Raw genomic sequence first — 22187 nt, 5'->3', positions numbered from 1 at the left:
ATCATTTGTGTGTGCAGACACAGTTGTTGTAGACTGGGATTTTGAAAATGGGACGGTCGATGTCAGTTGAGTCATAGATTGGACAGTTCTCATTGCAGATGATGCTGCACCTGTGGATGATGTAATGGTTAGTGGAGGAATCCTGGGGGGCTGCCTGGGCAGATGATGAAACTGCTGAACATATATTGGGATGATTCATGTGGATGATGGGTGAAATGGTATTGCCAGTGGAGGAATCCTGGGGGCTGCCTGTCAGGTTAGCAATTGAGTTAGAATTGAAGTAGGTTGTTCTTGTGTAAGAGAGGTAACCTGGGGTGTGGTTGACACAGTTGTAGATGCTGAAGCTGGAGTTGTTTGCTTTGTGGATGTGGGACATGTGATACAGCAGATGGTGATGTTACTGTTGTTGGTTGCTTTGTGGATGTAGGTACCTTAGCATCTAGTGATGTTGTTAGTTGTGATGGGGTTTTGGTAGTTTTGTTTGGGTGGTAGATATTTGTGTGGTTGAGTCCATTGGAGAATCATTTGTGTGTGCAGAAACAGTTGTAGATTGGGAATTTGAAATGGGGACTGTCGATGTCAGTTGAGTCATGGATTGATATGGCACAGTTGTCATTGCAGATGATGCTGCACCTGTGGATGATGTAATGGTATTGCCAGTGGAGGAATCCTGGGGGCTGCCTGGGTCAGTGTTGTAGGTTGTAGAGAAACCGTATCGGCTGAAGTCGGCATATATTGGGATGATTCATGAGCTAAGGATGATGTGGTTTGAAGATGAGCTGTGTAGGATGAAGAGGAATTTGATGATGTGACAGATGTTCCTAAGGAAGATGTAGATATTACAGGTGTTTCTGAAGAGGTCACAGAAATTGCTTTACTTGTTTCTTCTGAAGATACAGCTATGCTTGTAGTAACTGAGGCTGTGGTTGGTTGTGTTGAAGTAGTTGTTGTGTCAGGTGATGAGAAAACTTTTTGTGGTAGGTTCTGCTGATGCCCCTGGGGTATTATCTGCCTGAAGGGCATTTGAATTAGAGGATGATATTGCAGATGTTGAAAGAGATTTTTTAGTTGTAGGTTGTTCTTGTGTAAGAGTGGTAAGCTGGGGTGTGGTTGACACAGTTGTAGATGCTGAAACTGGACTGGTATGGGATACAGCAGGTGTTGGTGTTAATGTAGTTGTTTGCTTTGTGGATGTGGGCACAGATGTACTTAGTGAATCCATTATAACATCAACTGCAGTAGATGCTGTTAATGGGAGTGGTGTTGTAGAGGATACTGGTAGATTTGTGTTTGTGCTTTCAGAAGAACCTGTTACATGAGCAGTGCCTAATGGTGTGGTTAGTTGTGATGGGGTTTGAGATGTTTTTGTTTGGGTGGTAGATACTTGTGTGGTTGAGTCCATTGGAGAATCATTTGTGTGTGCGGACACAGTTGTTGTAGACTGGGATTTTGAAAATGTGTCGGTCGATGTCAGTTGAGTCATAGATTGATTTGGCACAGTTGTCATTGCAGATGATGCTGCACCTGTGGATGATGTAATGGTATTGCCAGTGGAGGAATCCTGGGGGGCTGCCTGGGTTAGTATTGAAGTAGGTTGTTCTTGTGTAAGAGAGGTAACCTGGGGTGCGGTTGACACAGTTGTAGATGCTGAAGCTGGAGTGACATGTGATACAGCAGATGGTGATGTTACTGTTGTTGGTTGCTTTGTGGATGTAGGTACCTTAGCATCTAGTGATGTTGTTAGTTGTGATGGGGTTTTGGTAGTTTTTGTTTGCGTGGTAGATATTTGTGTGGTTGAGTCCATTGGAGAATCATTTGTGTGTGCAGAAACAGTTGTAGATTGGGAATTTGAAAATGTGACTGTCGATGTCAGCTGAGTCATGGATTGATATGGCACAGTTGTCACTGCAGATGATGCTGCACCTGTGGATGATGTAATGGTATTGCCAGTGGAGGAATCCTGGGGGGCTGCCTGGGTCAGTGTTGTAGGTTGTAGAGAAACCGTATCGGCTGAAGTCGGCATATATTGGGATGATTCATGAGCTAAGGATGATGTGGTTTGAAGATGAGCTGTGTAGGATGAAGAGGAATTTGATGATGTGACAGATGTTCCTAAGGAAGATGTAGATATTACAGGTGTTTCTGACGAGGTCACAGAAATTGCTTTACTTGTTTCTTCTACAGCTGCGCTTGTAGTAACTGAGGCTGTGGTTGGTTGTGTTGAAGTAGTTGTTGTGTCAGGTGATGACAAAACTTTTGGCGTGGTAAGTTCTGCTGATGCCCCTGGGGTATTATCTGCCACAAGGGCATTTGAATTAGAGGATGATATTGCAGATGTTGAAAGAGATTTTTTAGTTGTAGGTTGTTCTTGTGTAAGAGTGGTAAGCTGGGGTGCGGTTGACACAGTTGTAGATGCTGATTCTGGAGTGGTATGGGATACAGCAGGTGTTGGTGTTAATGTAGTTGTTTGCTTTGTGGATGTGGGCACAGATGCACTTGGTGAATCTATTATAACATCAACTGCAGTAGATGCTGTTAATGGGAGTGGTGTTGTAGAGGATACTGGTAGATTTGTGTTTGTGCTTTCAGAAGAACCTGTTACATGAGCAGTGCCTAGTGGTGTTGTTAGTTGTGATGGGATTTGAGACGTTTTTGTTTGGGTGGTAGATAGTTGTGTGGTTGAGTCCATTGGAGAATCATTTGTGTGTGCAGACACAGTTGTTGTAGACTGTGATTTTGAAATGGGGACTGTCGATGTCAGTTGAGTCATAGATTGATATGGCACAGTTCTCATTGCAGATGATGCTGCACCTGTGGATGATGTAATGGTATTGCTAGTGGAGGAATCCTGGGGGGCTGCCTGGGTCAGTGTTGTAGGTTGTAGAGAAACTGTACCGGCTGAAGTCGGCATATATTGGGATGATTCATGAGCTAGGGATGATGTGGGTTGAAGATGAGCTGTGTATGCTGCAGAGGAATTTGATGACGTGACGGATGTTCCTAAGGAAGATGTAGTCATTACAGGTGTTTCTGAAGAGGTCACAGAAATTGCTTTACTTGTTTCTCCTGAAGATACAGCTATGCTTGTAGTAACTGAGGCTGTTGTTGGCTGTGTTGAAGTCGTTGTTGTGTCAGGTGCTGAGAAAGCTTTTGGTGTGGTAGGTTCTGCTGATGCCCCTGGGGTATTATCTGCTGAAGCGGCAATTGAGTTAGAAGTTGATATTGCAGATGCTGAAAGAGAGTTTTTAGTTGTAGGTTGTTCTTGTGTAAGAGTGGTAAGCTGGGGTGTGGTTGACACAGTTGTAGATGCTGAAACTGGACTGGTATGGGATACAGCAGATGGTGATGTTACTGTTGTTGGTTGCTTTGTGGATGTAGGTACCTGAGCATCTAGTGATATTGTTAGTTGTGATGGGGTTTTGGTAGTTTTTTGTTTGCGTGGTAGATATTTGTGTGGTTGATTCCATTGTAGAATCATTTGTGTGTGCAGAAACAGTTGTAGATTGGGAATTTGAAAATGTGACTGTCGATGTCAGCTGAGTCATGGATTGATATGGCACAGTTGTCACTGCAGATGATGCTGCACCTGTGGATAATGTAATGGTATTGCCAGTGGAGGAATCCTGGGGGACTGCCTTGGTCAGTGTTGTAGGTTGTAAAGAAACGGTATCGGCTGAAGTCGGCATATATTGGGATGATTCATGAGCTAGGGATGTTGTGGGTTGAAGATGAGCTGTGTGGGCTGCAGAGGAATTTGATGACGTGACAGATGTTCCTAAGGAAGATGTAGTCATTACAGGTGTTTCTGAAGAGGTCACAGAAATTGCTTTACTTGTTTCTTCTGAAGATACAGCTATGCTTGTAGTAACTGAGGCTGTGGTTGGCTGTGTTGAAGTAGTGGTTGTGTCAGGTGATGAGAAAGCTTTTGGTGTGGTAGGTTCTGCAGATGCCCCTGGGGTATTATCTGCTACAGAGGCATTTGAGTTAGAAGTTGATATTGCAGATGCTGAAACAGAGTTTTTAGTTGTAGGTTGTTCTTGTGTAAGAGTGGTAAGCTGGGGTGCGGTTGACACAGTTGTAGATGCTGAAGTTGGTGTGACAGATGGTGGTGTTACAGTTGTTGGTTGTGTTGTGGATGTAGGCACAGATGTACTTGTAGAGTCAGTTACAATGTCTACCATAGTAGATGCTGTTAGTTGAGACAATGTTGGAGAGGATACTGGTATATTTGTGATTGTGCCTTCAGAAGAGCCTGACATGTGAGCAGCATCTGGGGATGTTGTTAGTTGTGATGGGATATTGGTAGTTTTTGTTTGGGTGGTAGATATGTGTGTGTTGGACTCTGAAAATGTCATGCTTGATGTCAGCTGTGACATGGATTGATATGGCATGGTTGTCATTGCAGATGATGCTGCACCTGTGGAGGGTGCAATGCTGTCGTCGGTTGCTGGATCCTGGGGAACTGTTTGGGTAAGTATAGATGTTGTGAGCGGAGAAACTGTTTTGGTTGTAGACAATTGTGTTGTAGTTTGGGTTATGCTTGATAGAGTAGTTGAATGGTCGGTAACGGCTGCTGCTGTGGATACCTGTGGAACAAATGTATATACCAATGTTAAATTGGTTGACATTGGTGGAGATGTTACCTTAGATATAGACTTTGTGATATGCATTGTTGGTGATGCTGTTGATGACAATTGAGAGGAGGAAGGCATTTCCTCTGCAGTGTGTGAGATTGTGGTAAGCTGTGAATCTGCATTGTCTTTGGTGGAAGACTTTAAGACACTTGATGTTAAACCTTGTTGCAGTGTTGATGTGGTGTTATATACAACTGCAGATGTTGAGTTTGATCTTAGTGAAGAGGATCCACTTGTGGAGGACAATTGTGAATTGTGAGTGTCACTTCCAAGTGTTGTGGATGACGATGCCAATGGTACCGGTGTGGAAATTAAAGATGAGGGAGATGACAGATTGATCGCATGCTCCCCATTGTCTGATGGTGTTTCAAGGCTTTGGCCTGATGAAACACTTTCTTGAGATGTGCTGATTTGAACGTCAGTTATATATTCAGTAAATAACAATGAGGTCAGGTGTTTGGAAGTTGTGATGGGACTGGTGGTAGATGATGTGTCAGGTTTTATGCCTGTGAGTTGTGAATCTCCAGAGACTGATGTCAGGGTTTGCCTGGGTGATGTTTCCTTGTAACTAGTGGTAAGTGTGGTGTCAGATAATGGAGAATAATCAGATGTCGATGTTACTTGTGTCTCATTGATTAAGTCTTGTAATGAAGTTGATGCATGTGTGTCTGCAGAAGATGTTGCTGTAGATGACCGCTGTGTACTAGGTAGTATGGCAGGTGCACTTGTCATTGACAGTGAAGTCAATGTATCTTGGGATGTTTCATGTGCTAGTGTTGACGTGGATTGAAGAGTAGATACATATGTCAAACCTGAAGTGTTTAATATTGATGGTGATGTCACTGACTTTGTGGTAGGTATTGTTGTTGCTGTTGTTGCTGATAATGGTAGGGAAGAGTTTGAGACTGTGGTTAGATGTGATGAAGTTGTTATATTGGGCTCTGGTGAGGTGGATTGACTTGCTTCATAGCTTAAAGGCATTGCTGATACAGGTGTTGTAATTGTATGATCAGTGGTGTGCTCTGTTCCAGGGACAATTAGTGTCTTGTTTTCGGTCAACACAGTGGCTATGGATTTTGTGGTTGTGTGCAAGCTGCTAGTTGGCGTTGACTGTGGTGTGGAGGAAGATGATGGAGTTGGAGTCGCTGATGCTGATGCACTGGATGGAGGTGTGTTGCTAGCAGAAGTAGATGTTGAATGATGTACCTTAGTGGTTGTGGTCAGCATCTCCACGCTTACAGATCCTGTGAGAGCAGAAGCCGCAACAACATGAACAAAACAGGATTAGGTAAAGAAGAGTCATATGTCATATTCTTGAATTTCCCCTTGAGGATCAATAAAGTATCTATCTATCTATCTATCTATCTATCTATCTATGTTGAGTATACAGTATAAAGTTAAAGGCAGAGGCTGCGAGTCGATTTCACACAAAGGTTGTTGAGGTTTTGAGGTTAACAGCCACTCAAACTAAACCCCTCCCTTCCATGCTCCTGAAGTAAAGTGTTCATTGGATGGAATTATTCATGGCTCTGACTGAGACACTCTTCAGGAAGTACTCAGAGTCCCTCACATTCACATTTTGTTTTGTTGCAGCTTTATATAAAAACAATTGTTTAAATTCATATTTCCCCTCATCAATCTACACTCAGTGTATTGTAATGACGAAAACAGCAATGTCTGCAAATTTAAAGGAATCTTTGAAATATCACATTTACATAAATTATTCAGATTCAGACCCATAAGGGCAGACGTGAAAAGAAAATCACACATTGTCTGCCCAGCTTTAGTCAGTAGCCTACTTAGTGAATTCAAGATGACCCTTCCCCTTATATCTTTAGCATGTACATTAGCCATGAAATGGACTGAAGTGGATAACTATTGCAACTCAGCTGGAACTCAAAAGTGTTATGACCATTACAGCACTTTAACCATATGAATGAACACTATATGTAATATGCCACTATCTTCAAATTCAGTTTTTATGGTGTATGGGGCGGTGTTAGCGTAGTGCCTAATGTGCTGGGTTAGCATGCAGTAGCCTGAAAAGTTGTGGGTTCAATACCCGGCTTCCACCGTTGTGCCCTTGAGCAAGGCACCTAACCCTGAGTTACTCGGGGAACCCTTGTAATATAATTACAGTGCATGAAAATGCACTGTTCTGTTATCCGAAGTCTTCTTCTTCTTCTTCTTCTTCTTCTTCTTCTTATTCTTCCCACCAAATTTCTGCGTCTAATTCAGCTTTACCCGTTTAACGTAGAAACTTCGTTCAAACTTTGTAACGTAGGTCTTGAAAAGGACACGTGGGGAATGTATTTTTCACTTTTGTAAACTTTATACTTTTTGAGATATTAATAAAAAAACAAGCTTATTTTTCCCCATAGACTTAATATGGGCTGATGACATCACAATGGGCTAATTAACTTGATTTGCACCTTTATCAACTTCCAGCTGCTCACTACTAGGACCCATCAAAGGGCCAGTTAAACTGATTGCACCTGTATCAACTGCTTTATGCTTAACTAGGCCAACTCTCTCTGTGTCTCTCCATTCTAGGATATCCATATCAAGGATATAAGGCACATTCCATCCAACTTTCTATCCATTCATCCTCTTCAAACCATTCACTCATCCACCCATTAAACTATACATCAACATCCATTAAACAATCTGCCTATCAACATCCATTACACTATCTACATTCAACTTTTAAACTATATACTCTGTTTCAGGCTTTAAGCATACAATCTGGCTCTCTTAAGACTACTATTTCCTCTGCCCACAACTGTTTCAAAATACATGTCCTCACTACAATAATTCACTATTAAATAATTTAACTATTTAAACTACTCAGCTATTTAACTGTTCAGCCATTTCAACTGTCAGTTGTTATCAACTATGACTCCTCCCAACTGTTTCCAAATAAAAGTTTGTTTGGCATTTTATGTTAATATACAGTATGTTTATATTTTCATGCACTGGTAATTTCCTCGAAATTACATTTTCTAGTTACAGTGCAAGAAAATGCATTGTACTGTTCTTCCTAGGCAAATTCTTCTTCTTATTATTCCGCTTACCACTTTTTCCGTACGCAATTTCTCTTGAACAGTTTAACTTAGAAACTTCATTCAAACTTTGTAACGTAGGTCTTCAAACAGATCGGGTTGCTATGTCTTTTCAACTTTGAAACTTTTATACTTTTTAAAATATTAAAGAAAAACTTTTTTAAAATCCCCATAGACTTAACATTGCCGATTGTGACATCATAATACGGCCGTTAAGCAATTAGAATCCTATGGCAGGTGTTCAGGCCACCTGGATCAACTGCCAGTCTCAGGTTTTAAGCATACAAGGAACTGCTTCCTCTGCCAAAAACTGTTTCAAAATAAAAGTCCTCACTACAATATTTTACTATTAAACAATTTAACCCTTTAAACTACTGAACTTTTAAACTGTTCAGCCATTGTAACTGTTACTTGTCATCAACTATGACTCCTACCCACTGTAGCTAGTTAGCATGTTAGCATGCTAGTTAGCATTTTTAGAAAAAAAATGGCTCCACCACGTTACTGTCGCCGCGATTGCGGAGAGGCACACGGTCAGAAGACAGAAGCTAGCGCTACATGGACATTAGGCTACCTCCAGCCTCGTTCGCCACACCACTAACACCCTGTGGTTCCCGATGAACACTCCAAACCCGTGAAACATTATTCCCACCAGTGACATTGGGCAAACGATTCAATATTTGTGCTTGGTGTAAGCTAAACTCACTTTGTCCTTCGTCCTCATTGCAAGGCAGGGACGCATCTGAAGCCTCACTAAACGAATCACCGTCATTTTCTGAAGGCAGATAGTCCCCTTCAGAATCATTGTCCGCGAATAGAAGACCCAACACTTCATTTCGGGTAAACTTTTTTGATGCCATTAGACGATAATCTAATGCAAATACTCGCTGACGTTGACAATATCGCTCTGATAAAGTGGCTCACACGCACGCTAGCTCCGGTATTGCACGCACTAATTCAATGCGCTGTAGCTCGAAGGTTTTGTTTAGAGCATGCCCTTTTTTGGACTCGGGGATGACGTATGACTTGTCTGCCATCTAGTGGAGTGGAGGTCGAACGAAATATGACACCCTATTTGACTAAATCGGCCGTTTTATTCAATACCGCATCTTTAACCGTTTAACGTAGACACGTGGCGCCTAGAGGGTTAAGACTACACATCCTGTTCAACTGCTTCCTCTGCCAAAAACTGTTTCAAAATAAAAGTCCTCACTACAATATTTCACTGTTAAACAATTTAACCCTTTAAACTACTGAACTTTTAAACTGTTCAGCCATTGTAACTGTTACTTGTCATCAACTATGACTCTTACCCACTGTAGCTAGTTAGCATGGTTAGCATAGGTAGCATGTTAGCATTGCTAACATTGTTAGCATTTTTAGCAAAGTTGCTAAAAATGATTAGCTAAGTTAGCTAAGTAACATGGTTAGCATAGTTAGCATGCTAGTTAGCATAATTAGCAAAACAGCTAAAAATTATTAGCTAAGTAAGCTAAGTCACATGGTTAGAATAGTTAGCATGCTAACATGCTAGTTAGCATGGTTAGCATAACTGCTAAAAATTATTAGCTAGGTTAGCTAAGTAATATGGTTAACATATTTAGCATGTTAGCATGATAGTTAAAATAGTTAGCATACCTACTAAAAATGATTAGCTAAGTTATCTAAGTCATATGGTTAGCATACTTAACATGTTAGCATGCTAGTTAGCATACCTACTAAAAATGATTAGCTAGGTTAGCTAAGTCACATGGATAACATAGTTAGCATAACTACTAAAAATGAAAACATTAGCTAAGTTAACTAAGTTAAGTAACTTGGTTAACATTATTCTTTGATAACATAGGTAGCATAACTGCTAGCAAACATTAGAGCGAATCCAACTATCAGTTATCGTCAATTATCTACCTAAATAATTTAACCATTTAAAGTATCCACCTATTTAACTGTTCAGTCATTCCAACTATATTAAACCTCATCTACCTAACAACCAATATCGTTTGTTTTTACTCTGTATGATATTTTACATCATATTTTTTGCATTTTCATGCACTGTATTTCCTTCAGGAAATGCTTTTCTAGTTACAGTGCATGAAAATGCACTGTACTGTTCTTCCTAGGCTTCTTCTTATTCTTCTTCTTCTTCTAGCGTTTAATGCAGCTTCAACCGTTTAGCATTAGAAACTTCATTCAAACTATGTTACGTAGGTCTTACTTAGGACATGGGTGCTATGTATTTTTCAGCTTTGTAACTTTTATACTTTTTAAACTATTAATTAAAAACTAGTCAAAATTTCCCCATAGACTTAACATGGGCTGATGACATCACAATAGAGCCGTTAAGCAATTAGAATCCTATGGCAGGTGTTCGGGCCACCTGGATCAACTGCCAGTCTCAGGCTTTAAGCATACAAACTGGCCCTATTAAGACTACACATCCTGTTCAACTGCTTCCTCTGCCAAAAACTGTTTCAAAATAAAAGTCCTCACTACAATATTTCACTGTTAAACAATTTAACCCTTTAAACTACTGAACTTTTTAACTGTTCAGCCATTGTAACTGTTACTTGTCATCAACTATGACTCCTACCCACTGTAGCTAGTTAGCATGGTTAGCATAGTTAGCATGTTAGCATGCTAATTAGCATTTTAAGCAAAACTGCTTAAAATGATTAGCTAAGTTAGCTAAGTCACATGGTTAGCATGTTAGCATTCTAGTTAGCATTTTTAGTAAAACTGCTAAAAATGATTAGCTTAGTTAGCATTTTTAGTAAAACTGCTAAAAATGATTAGCTAAGTTAGCTAAGTAACGTGGTTAGCATAGTTAGCATGCTAACATGCTAGTTAGCATTTTAGCAAAACTACTAAAAATGATTAGCTAAGTTCACTAAGTAACATGGTTAGCATAGTTAGCATGACTACTAAAAATGATTAGCTAAGTCACATGGTTAGCATAGTTAGCATGCTAGCGTGTTAACATGCTAGTTAGCCTTTTAGCAAAACTGCTTAAAATGATTAGTTAAGTTAGCTAATTCACATGGTTAGCTAATTCACATGGTTAGCATGTTATCATGCTAGTTAGCATTTTTAGCAAAACTGCTTAAAATGATTAGCTAAGTTAGCAAAGTCACATGGTTATTATAGTTAGCATAACTGCTAAAAATTATTAGCTAAGTTAGCTAAGTAACATGGTTAGCATACTTAGCATTTTAACATTGTTAACATGCTAGTTAGCATAGTAACTTGGTTAACATCATTATCTTTGTTAACATAGTTAGCATAACTGCTAGCAAACATTAGAGCCATTCCAAGTGTCAGTTATCGTCAACTATTTACCTAAATAATTTAACCATTTAAACTATCCACTTATTTAACTGTTCAGTCATTCCAACTATATTAAACCTCATCTACCTAGCAACCAATATATTTTCTTTTTTACTCTGTATGATATTTTACATCATATTTTTGCATTTTCATGCACTGTATTTCCTTCAGGAAATGCTTTTCTAGTTATTACAGTGCATGAAAATGCACTGTACTGTTATTCCAAGGCTTTTTACAGTGCATGAAAATGCACTGTACTGTTATTCCAAGGCTTTTTCTTCTTCTTATTCTTCTTCTTCTTCTAGCGCCCAGTTAATGCAGCTTAAACCGTTTAGCAGTAGAAACTTCATTCAAACTATGTTACGTGGGTCTTACTTAGGACATGTGGGCTTTGTATTTTTTCAACTTTGTAACTTTTATACTTTTTTAAACTATTAATTAAAAACTAGTCAAAATTTCCCCATAGACTTAACATGGGCTGATGACATCACAATAGAGCCGTTAAGCAATTAGAATCCTATGGCAGGTGTTCGGGCCACCTGCATCAACTGCCAGTCTCAGGCTTTAAGCATAAAACTGGCCCTATTAAGACTACACACCCTATTCAACTGCTTCCTCTGCCAAAAACTGTTTCAAAATAAAAGTCCTCACTACAATATTTCACTGTTAAACAATTTAACCCTTTAAACTACTGAACTTTTCAACTGTTCAGCCATTGTAACTGTTTGTCTGCTTGTCATCAACTATGACTCCTACCCACTGTAGCTAGTTAGCTAAGTTAGCTAAGTAACATGGTTAACATAGTTAGCATGCTAGCATGTTAGCATGCTAGTTAGCATTTTTAGCAAAACTGATAAAAATGATTAGCTAAGTTAGCTAAGTAACATGGTTAGCATGCTAGCAAGTTAACATGCTAGTTAGCATAGTTAGCAAAACTGCTAAAAATGATTAGCTAAGTTAGCTAAGTAACATGGTTAGCATAGTTAGCATGCTAGCATATTAGCATGCTAGTTAGCATTTTTAGCAAAACTGTTAAAAACTATTAGCTAAGTTAGCTAAGTAACATAGTTAGCATGCTAATTAACATTTTTAACAAAAAAACTTGGTCAACATTATTTTCTTTGATAACATAGTAGCATAACTGCTAGCAAACATTAGGGCCATTCCAACTGTTAGTTATCGTCAATTATCTACCTAAATAATTTAACTATTTAAATTATCCACCTATTTAACCGTTCAATCATTCCAACTATATTAAACCTTATCTACCAAGCAAATCATTTAACTATATAAACTATCCACCTATTTAACTGTTCAGTCATTCCAACTATATTAAACCTCATCTACCTAGTTCAGTCATTCCAACTATATTAAACCTCTTCTACCTAGTTCAGTCATTTGAACTATATTAAACCTCATCATGTTGGTTGCCAATTAGCACATCATCTGTTTTAACAATATATTTCACACCATATGTTTTGCATTTTCATGCACTGGTAATTCCCTGGAATTGCGTTTTCTGGTTCTTCTTCTTCTAACGCAGTTAATGCAGCTTAAACCGTTTAACGTAGAAACTTCATTCAAACTATGTTACGTAGGTCTTACTTAGGACATGTGGGCTTTGTATTTTTCAACTTTGTAACTTTTATACTTTTTAAACTATTAATTAAAAACTAGTCAAAATTTCCCCATAGACTTAACATGGGCTGATGACATCACAATAGAGCCGTTAAGCAATTAGAATCCTATGGCAGGTGTTCAGGCCACCTGGACCAACTGCCAGTCTCAGGCTTTAAGCATACAAACTGGCCCTATTAAGACTACACATCCTGTTCAACTGCTTCCTCTGCCAAAAACTGTTTCAAAATAAAAGTCCTCACTATAATATTTTACTGTTAAACAATTTAACCCTTTAAACTACTGAACTTTTTAACTGTTCAGCCATTGTAACTGTTACTTGTCATCAACTATGACTCCTACCCACTGTAGCTAGTTAGCTAAGTTAGCTAAGTCACATGGTTAACATAGTTAACATGCTAGCATGTTAGCATGCTAGTTAGCATTTTTTTGCAAAACTGCTAAAAATGATTAGCTAAGTATCATGGTTAGCATAGTTAGCATGCTAGCATGCTAGTTAGTTAGCATTTTTAGCAAAACTGCTTAAAATGATTAGCTAAGTCAGCTAAGTAACATGGTTAGCATAGTTAGCATGTTAACATTGTTAGTTAGCATAGTTAGCATAACTGCTAAAAATGATTAAACTAAGTTAGCTAAGTAACATGGTTAGCATAGTTAGCATGCTAGTTAGCATAGTTAGCTAATTATTTTTAGTAGTTATGCTAAGTTAGCTAAGTCACATGGTTAGCATGTTAGTTAGCATAGTAACTTGGTTAACATTATTATCTTTGTTAACATAGTTAGCATAACTGCTAGCAAACATTAGAGCCATTTCAAGTGTCAGTTATCGTCAACTATCTACCTAAATAATTTAACCATTTAAACGATCCACTTATTTAACTGTTCAGTCATTCCAACTATATTAAACCTCATCTACCTAGCAACCAATATAGTTTGTTTTTACTCTGTATGATATTTTACATCATATTTTTGCATTTTCATGCACTGTATTTCCTTCAGGAAATGCTTTTCTAGTTGTTATTCTTCCCACCAAATGTCTGCATCTAATTCAGCTTCAACCGTTTAACATAGAAACTTTGTTCAAACTTTGTAACGTAGGTCTTGAAAAGGAGACTTGAGGAATGTATTTTTCACTTTTGTAAACTTTATACTTTTTGAGATATTAATAAAAAACAAGCTAATTTTTCCCCATAGACTTTGTATGGGGACTATGACATCATAATGGGCTAATTAACTTTATTTGCACCTGTATCAACTTCCAGCTGCTCAACTAGGTCCCATCAAAAAGCTAGTTAAACTGATTGCACCTGTATCAACTGCTTTCTGCTCAATTAGGCCAACTCTCTCTGCATCTCCATTCTACAAGGATATAAGGCACATTCCATCCAACTTTCTATCATTTCATCCTCTTCAAACCATTCACTCATCTACCCATTAAACTATCCCATCAAAATCCATTGAACAATCTGCCTATCAACATCCATTCAACTTTCGGTCTATCAACATCCATTACACTATCTACATTCAACTTTTAAACTATATACTCTGTTTAAAGTTTACAAAAGTGAAAAATACATTCCCCACGTGTCCTTTTCAAGACCTACGTTACAAAGTTTGAACGAAGTGTCTACGTTAAACGGTTAAAGCTGAATTAGACGCAGACATTTGGTGGGAAGAATAAGAACTAGAAAACACAATTCCAGGGAATTACCAGTGCATGAAAATGCAAAACATATGGTGTGAAATATATTGTTAAAACAGATGATGTGCTAATTGGCAACCAACATGATGAGGTTTAATATAGTTCAAATGACTCAACTAGGTAGATGAGGTTTAATATAGTCGGAATGACTGAACTAGGTAGATGAGGTTTAATATAGTTGGAATGACTGAACAGTTAAATAGGTGGATAGTTTAAAAGGTTAAATTATTTGCTAGGTAGACAAAGTTTAATATAGTTGGAATGACTGGACAGTTAAATAGGTGGATAGTTTAAATGGTTAAATTATTTGCTAGGTAGATGAGGTTTAATATAGTTGGAATGACTGAACTAGGTAGATGAGGTTTAATATAGTTGGAATGACTGAACGGTTAAATAGGTGGATAGTGTAAAAGGTTAAATTATTTGCTAGGTAGATGAGGTTTAATATAGTTGGAATGACTGAACTAGGTAGATGAGGTTTAATATAGTTGGACTGACTGAACAGTCAAATAGGTGGATAGTTTAAAAGGTTAGCCTGAGAAACTGATAGGGTGCAGGTGGCCTGGCCACCTGACTTGGATTCTAATTGCTTAACGGCAGTCTTAATAGAGCCATATTGTATGCTAAGTATGTTAAAGCCTGAGACAGAGTATATAGTTTAAAAGTTAAATGTAGATAGTGTAATGGATGTTGATAGACAGAAAGTTGAATGGATGTTGATAGGCAGATTGTTTAATGGATGTTGATGGATAGTTTAATGGGTGGATGAGTGAATGGTTTGAAGAGGATGAATGGATAGAAAGTTGGATGAAATGTGTCATATCCTTGTAGAATGGAGAAACACAGAGAGAGTTGGTCTAGTTCAGTAGAAAGCAGTTGATACAGGTGCAATCAGTTGAACTGATTCTTTGATGGGGCCTAGATGAGCAGCTGGAAGATGATACAGGTGCAAATCAAGTTAATTAGTCCATTGTGATGTCATCAGCCCATGTTAAGTCTATGGGGAAATTTTGAGTAGTTTTTAATTAATAGTTTAAAAAGTATAAAAGTTACAAAGATGAAAAATACAAAGCCCACATGTCCTAAGTAAGACCTACGCAACGCAGTTTGAATGAAGTTTCTACGTTAAACGGTTGAAGCTGCATTAACTGCGTTAGAAGAAGAAAAATAATAAGAACTAGAAAAGCATTTCCTGAAGGAAATACAGTGCATGAAAATGCAAAAATATGATGTAAAATGTCATACAGACTAAAAACAAACTATATTGGTTGCTAGGTAGATGAGGTTTAATATAGTTGTAATGACTGAACAGTTAAATAAGTGGATAGTTTAAATGGTTAAATTATTTAGGTAGATAGTTGACGATAACTGACACTTGGAATGGCTCTAATGTTTGCTAGCAGTTATGCTGACTATGTTAACAAATATAATAATGTTAACCAAGTTACTTAACTTAGCTAATGTTTTCATTTTTTAGTAATTATGCTATCTAGCATGTTAGCAATACTAACATGCTAACTATGTTAACCATGTGACTTAGCTAACCTAGCTAATCATTTTAGTAGGTATGCTAACTATGCTAACTAGCATGCTAACATGTTAAGTATGCTAACCATGTGACTTAGCTAACTTAGCTAATCATTTTTAACAGTTTTGTTAAAACTGCTAACTAACATGTTAACACGCTAGCATGCTAACTATGCTAACCATGTTACTTAGCTAATCATTTTTAGCAGTTTTGCTAAAAATGCTAACTAGCATATAGCATGCTAACTATGCTAACCATGTGACTTAGCTAATCATTTTTAGCAGTTTTGCTAAAAATACTAACTAGCATGCTAACCATGCTACTTAGCTAACTAGCTACAGTAGGTAGGAGTCATAGTTGATGACAAGTAACAGTTACAATGGCTGAACAGTTAAAAAGTTCAGTAGTTTAAAGGGTTAAATTGTTTTAACAGTAAAATATTATAGTGAGGACTTTTATTTTGAAACAGTTTTTGGCAGAGGAAGCAGTTGAACAGGATGTGTAGTCTTAATAGGGCCAGTTTGTATGCTTAAAGCCTGAGACTGGCAGTTGGTCCAGGTGGCCTGAACACCTGCCATAGGATTCTAATTGCTTAACGGCTCTATTGTGATGTCATCAGCCCATGTTAAGTCTATGGGGAAATTTTGACTAGTTTTTAATCAATAATTTAAAAAGTATAAAAGTTACAAAGCTGAAAAATACATAGCACCCATGTCCCAAGTAAGACCTACGTAACATAGTTTGAATGAAGTTTCTACGTTAAACGGTTGAAGCTGCATTAAATGCGTTAGAAGAAGAATAAGAAGAAGCCTAGGAAGAACAGTACAGTGCATTTTCATGCACTGTAAAAAGCCTTGGAATAACAGTACAGTGCATTTTCATGCACTGTAATAATTCGGATAACAGTAGAGTGCATTTTCATGCACTCTAATAAAATGCCTTGGAATAACAGTACAGTGCATTTTCATGCACTGTAATAATAATAATAAAATGCCTTGGAATAACAGTACAGTGCATTTTCCTGCACTGTAATAAGAAGCCTAGGAAGAACAGTACAGACTGTAATAATAATAAGAAGAAGCCTAGGAAGAACAGTATAGTGCATTTTCATGCACTAGAAGAAGAAGAAGACTTTGGATAACAGAACAGTGCATTTTCATGCACTGTAATAAGCAATGACCGTACAATCTCAGGTTGGCATGTCTAGTCTGACTGATTGTGCAGAAATAAGTGTTGAAGGATTGCTGACATGAACTAAGAGAGCTGGTGGTTATCTCCACCCCAGGCATCCCAATGTTTACATCCTAAGGCTACATACATCCACACTATTCCATTTACATTTGAAACCAAACATTTCACATTACATTTGAAACCACTTTTATTCAATTTGCACCTCTCATCTACACTACACTACCCCAGCATTTTAGAGCTCCTGAAACGGGCCAGTTTGAAAACCCAGGCCCTGTTTTCATTGAAAAACTCTGGCTTTGCATTTTAATGTAGATAGTGAACTTCGCAAACATCTGAAAATGATGACGTATAAACCTATGTTCCCTTCCTGATTGGACCTTGTCAGTACGATGTTTCTTGACTCTCCATGACTCACTTTTATTTTACTTACCACTACTAGTGAACGAAGTACAACCTATACTGGCCTTGCTGTTTTTGGTAGCATCTGTAGTGCGGTTATATTCAGCATTTTACAATTTTACAGTTGCAATTGCGTGTATGGTCATGTAATTTGTGTGAATGGTCATGTGATTCACATTTTAGGGATCCAGAGCAGCCAGAGACTTTCTAATGTGGAGACACAGCACTCAAAAAATACTCCATAGAAATACATGGGGCTAGTTTGTCACGCCAATATGGCCGTTGTCTACACATATCCCACCCCTTCCTCGGCAAAGCGTCGACATGTAAATACATTGAGCCAATCATGTGGTGTGATGTGAATACATTGAGCCAATCATATGGTGTGTTGTGAAGACATCGTGCCAATCATGTGTTGTGATCTCGCCGCTGGAGCAAGATTGGTGTCGTGAAGCCTTGCGCACGCGCAGTTCGACCCAAAGACTGTGCCCGATGAGTGCCCAACGTTGGTATATGGCCGCCGAGTGGAGGGACTTGCCTAAAAGGACTTTGGAGCAGCCAAGGTAATTGCAAACGTGGAATCTGGATGGAGATTGTAGTTGCTTTAAAACGCCATTCTAAAACGAAAACAGAATAGTGTGTGGATGTAGCCTAAAGCTGCAGCTGGCAAGATTTTTTTTATCATATTCACTGAAACCGACACTATGCTCCGACAGAACATAAATCAGCTGGTTTTAGAAAAAAACCCGCATTTCTACCTCCACCTTGAGCCTGTTATTTGTTTTGCAAAAATCCACAGCTCCCAGTTCTTCTGGTCCAATCAGAGCAGGGCTGTGTGAGATCTGACGACTGTCAATCACAGTCTGGTGCACACTGACGAGCACGAACTCGATGAGATGGTGCTCGGTGATAGTGGGGGAGGGGCATGAGAGTTGTAATCAATCAAAATGTTGGCTAAGTCCCCTCAATCTGTCAGACTTGCCAACTGCAACTTTAAGAAGCAACATGAAAACCACTCTTCTAGAGTGTGAGGTAGAAAAAATTGATTCCCACAGTGAAGCTACCTTATTGAATACATGGTCAGGGATCACCTGCATTGCCTTCATGAACCATCTGTTGGCCGTGAGCCACTAGTTGAAGCTGTCGTTTTATCAAACAGGGCATATTACTCCACTGTTCTCTGGCTACCCACTGCAGCACACATTTTATCCAATTTATAGGCTCACCTATCCCGTGACTACTGGGTCAGATACCATCTACTGTTTTGTAGACAAGTAATTTTATGTTGAAACCTTTGTAGTGAAATATGAATTTTCATCATCTATAGTTGAGGGCTTAAGCAGGTTATGTGGAATGACATAGAGGTACATTTCTGTCTGCCTTGAAAACAAATGTTGAAAGATTGTGATAATTTCTTGTGACATACTGCAAAAGCCTTTCCAAGATATTCTCAGGATTTCCAACCTGAAGCACAAAACTATGCATCGATGAGGATTTCCAACCTGATGGACAAAACTATGTATGTATTGAAAGGCCTGTGTTTTGCGAGTGGCAGGTTTGTTTGTCCTTCACATGACCATATTATGTCATTGAAATGAATTAACAGAGGAGACTAAAAATAGTTAGCTATAGCCACTGATACCACAGTGTATGTCCTGGCTTTGGCCAGATGCTACAGACGCTTCAGACTTCAGATTAGTTTTTCTTTCTTTTCTCCCTTTATTGTCTTGAGCTACTTTCTGTAAACAATTTCCCCCAACATTTTTGTGTGGCAATAAAGTATATCTAGCTATATTTCTATCACGGCTGCTTTGTGCATGCATACGAAGATGACGTAATCTCAAAGTTCTGGTGCTGAAACAATGGATGTTATCAGTACATCTCTATGTTATTTCCACAAAACCATGTGCATCAGATACTGCAACAGGTCTGACATTGTTGTGACTGTTAAGTGTTGTAGAATCGTGGCTTGAGTCAACACCTTCTTTGTTGTGAAAGCCAAAGCGATGACAGTGTTTTGCCATCACAAAAGCAGATAGCATTTGGAGATATGAAGACGCTTTTGTGACTGTGTGAGAATTTATACAGCCTGTAGTTGTAAATAGCTTCTCAATAGAGGATTGTGCCTTAAAGGAGAATTCCGGTGTGATATTGACCTAAAGTGCTGCTACTGGAAGAAACTGGAATCCATGCATTTCCACTGAATTATTTTTGGAATCTGATCCCTTATCATACCTGTTCATTCTTTTTCGTTGCTTTCGATTTATCGTGACTAAATTCAAGATGGCTGCAAACGCTAAACTTCGCGGAAGATACTGTCTGTATAAATCGTCTTGTAAGTAAACTACCAGTGCTTTTTCAAAGTTCTCAATGTCTCGTTTTAAATGTCAGGGCCCTCGAAGTCTACCAATGAAGTGTGGAGATACATTGAGCCTCGTAAATGGGTGTAAAACAGTGATTTATTTGCATGGCTAGCCCGATGCGAAGCACCACTATTGAAAAAGCTGTTGGTAGCATCGGCTAACTAGCGCCAGATTTTGGAGTGCAGGGGACAAGCGAGATGGGCTATGAGACATAACGTTCACACTCGGTATCATGTTTCAATACACTTTAGGTCAATATCACACCGGAATTCTCCTTTAAGGCCAGAGTTTTGATGGGTTTGTATAAACATGTTTTTGAATCAGTCTTTGAATCAATGCATGCAATCTGTTGGTGATCAGTGGGGTATACTACGAAGCATGTTAGACATATCGAGGCTTGACCAAGCCTTGACTCAGGGGTATACGTTAAGTGATACTACGATTGCAGTTATGTGATATATTTGTCAAACTAGGCTTTCAGCTCAGATCTGTCTTGGCGTTTCGGTGTTGGGATGACTTTGGCCAATCGTGTAACGTGGAGACGCACAAGACCGCCTCTATTTAAAAACAATTACTTCCGCATTTATGAGCAATAGCTTAATCTACACTGCGGTCATTTTTTGTGTCTAACCTATAACATCAAATAAATCAATTGTCATCAGTAGTTGTATGGTATGCACGTCCATAGTGGGATATTTGCACGCACAGCACTATTAAAGCACATTCGAGATCCAAAATGTTAGTAGAGGTGGAGCTCCACCTGTAAGATATATGACAGAATCCTACACGTGAGAGAACTTCGTTTTTAAGACAATTGATTGGTCAGTGTGCAGTAGATTACACGATTTCAGCTATAACTTTGCACATAACCTCCTACCGACCAGGTTTGGTTGACAGCATAAGATACCATGGTGTTATAGCGACACTAAAACAGATCCACTTTCATGTCACAGCATACCCTGGCTTTGAGCGCAACATACCTCGCTAACCCACTAATCGAGATTCGTAGTACACCCCACTGGTGATTTCACTAATTAGTGATCAAGTGATTTCACTAATTGGCAGATCTATCTGGCTTAGATGTGCTACCTAATCAGCTGATTAAGTGAATTAGCGTGTTTCCATCCAACTTCCAAATGCGCATTTAATCTATGCGAATAAGAAATCCCGGTTGGAAACACGTGAAATGCGCATTAAAAATCCTAATGCGCATCTATATTTGATTCGCTAGAGGGGGGTGGATTAACTCGATGCGCGATAAGGTATAATGCTTAATAAAGTCGATGGAAACGGGTTTATTAAGATCGTGTGACGTAACCTTCAGAGACTCTCAGCAATCTCTGGCGCTTCTCTATAACATTAGGCAACTTGATGTGTTCTCTTGCTTGTTTCCGTAGAATAAAACAAACTGAATATACACATTTGTCACTTTAGCGTCAGTTGTTTTGCTGACGCTAAAGTTTTCGCCAACAACCCGATCGGCACACATCGCAAGTTTATACAACTAGTGCAGTGCCCGTTCAAACATGCCATTCCTGTAGAAAACCTGTAGCCCGATTACATGCCCGCAGGTATGCCTGCTTTAACAATAGGATGATGGGGGAAAAACATCATTTCAGCTAAGCATTCAATAATGTATTGGCCTACTGAATAGGCTATTAGCCTATAATTAATGTGCAGTAAGCAGAATTTAGGCATGACTGCATGTGATTTCTACAGATCAGAATTAGGCTACATCCACACACTATTCTGTTTTCGTTTTAGAATGGCGTTTTAAAGCAACTACAATCTCCATCCAGATTCCACGTTTGCAATTACCTTGGCTGCTCCAAAGTCCTTTTAGGCAAGTCCCTCCACTCGGCGGCCATATACCAACGTTGGGCACTCATCGGGCACAGTCTTTGGGTCGAACTGCGCGTGCGCAAGGCTTCACGACACCAATCTTGCTCCAGCGGCGAGATCACAACACATGATTGGCACGATGTCTTCACAACACACCATATGATTGGCTCAATGTATTCACATCACACCACATGATTGGCTCAATGTATTTACATGTCGACGCTTTGCCGAGGAAGGGGTGGGATATGTGTAGACAACGGCCCTATTGGCGTGACAAACTAGCCCCATGTATTTCTATGGAGTATTTTTTGAGTGCTGTGTCTCCACATTAGAAAGTCTCTGGCTGCTCTGGACCCCTAAAATGTGAATCACATGACCATTCACACAAATTACATGACCATACACGCAATTGTAACTGTAAAATTGTAAAATGCTGAAAATAACCGCACTACAGATGCTACCAAAAACAGCAAGGCCAGTATAGGTTGTACTTCGTTCACTAGT

General features: G+C 38.9%; 2 protein-coding genes across 2 annotated transcripts in view; both read right to left on the bottom strand.

The window, feature by feature from the left end:
- Position 1: 1 nt before the first annotated feature.
- LOC125289105 (mucin-5AC-like) lies at positions 2-3554 on the bottom strand. The gene is made up of 2 exons (XM_048235789.1): positions 1525-3554; positions 2-357 (listed from the first exon to the last, which is right to left on the bottom strand). The coding sequence occupies exons 1-2, from the start codon at positions 3476-3478 to the stop codon at positions 2-4; spliced, it is 2310 nt and encodes a 769-aa protein (XP_048091746.1). The 5' UTR covers positions 3479-3554.
- Positions 3555-4152: 598 nt separating this feature from the next.
- Positions 4153-22187, bottom strand: part of LOC125289719 (cell wall protein DAN4-like) — a 29058-nt gene continuing 11023 nt past the window's right edge. Inside the window, exons 2-3 of the mRNA XM_048236693.1 lie at positions 5447-5878; positions 4153-4586 (exon numbers count right to left, since the gene is read on the bottom strand). Coding sequence (XP_048092650.1) covers positions 4243-4586; positions 5447-5878 — 776 coding nt within the window. The 3' untranslated portion in view covers positions 4153-4242. The remainder of the gene's footprint in view (positions 4587-5446; positions 5879-22187) is intronic.

This window comes from Alosa alosa, chromosome 24 (assembly GCF_017589495.1).
Source record: "Alosa alosa isolate M-15738 ecotype Scorff River chromosome 24, AALO_Geno_1.1, whole genome shotgun sequence".
NCBI classification, from domain to species: domain Eukaryota; kingdom Metazoa; phylum Chordata; class Actinopteri; order Clupeiformes; family Clupeidae; genus Alosa; species Alosa alosa.
This window is presented reverse-complemented; position numbering and strand designations above follow the sequence as displayed.

Coding starts and splice junctions, on each gene's coding strand:
- LOC125289105 (XM_048235789.1), bottom strand. CDS start 3,478: ATGATTCTACAATGGAATCAACCACACAAATATCTACCACGCAAACAA. Junction 358..1,524: donor TACCATTACATCATCCACAG/GTGCAGCATCAT, acceptor ACATCCACAAAG/CAAACAACTCCAGCTTCAGC.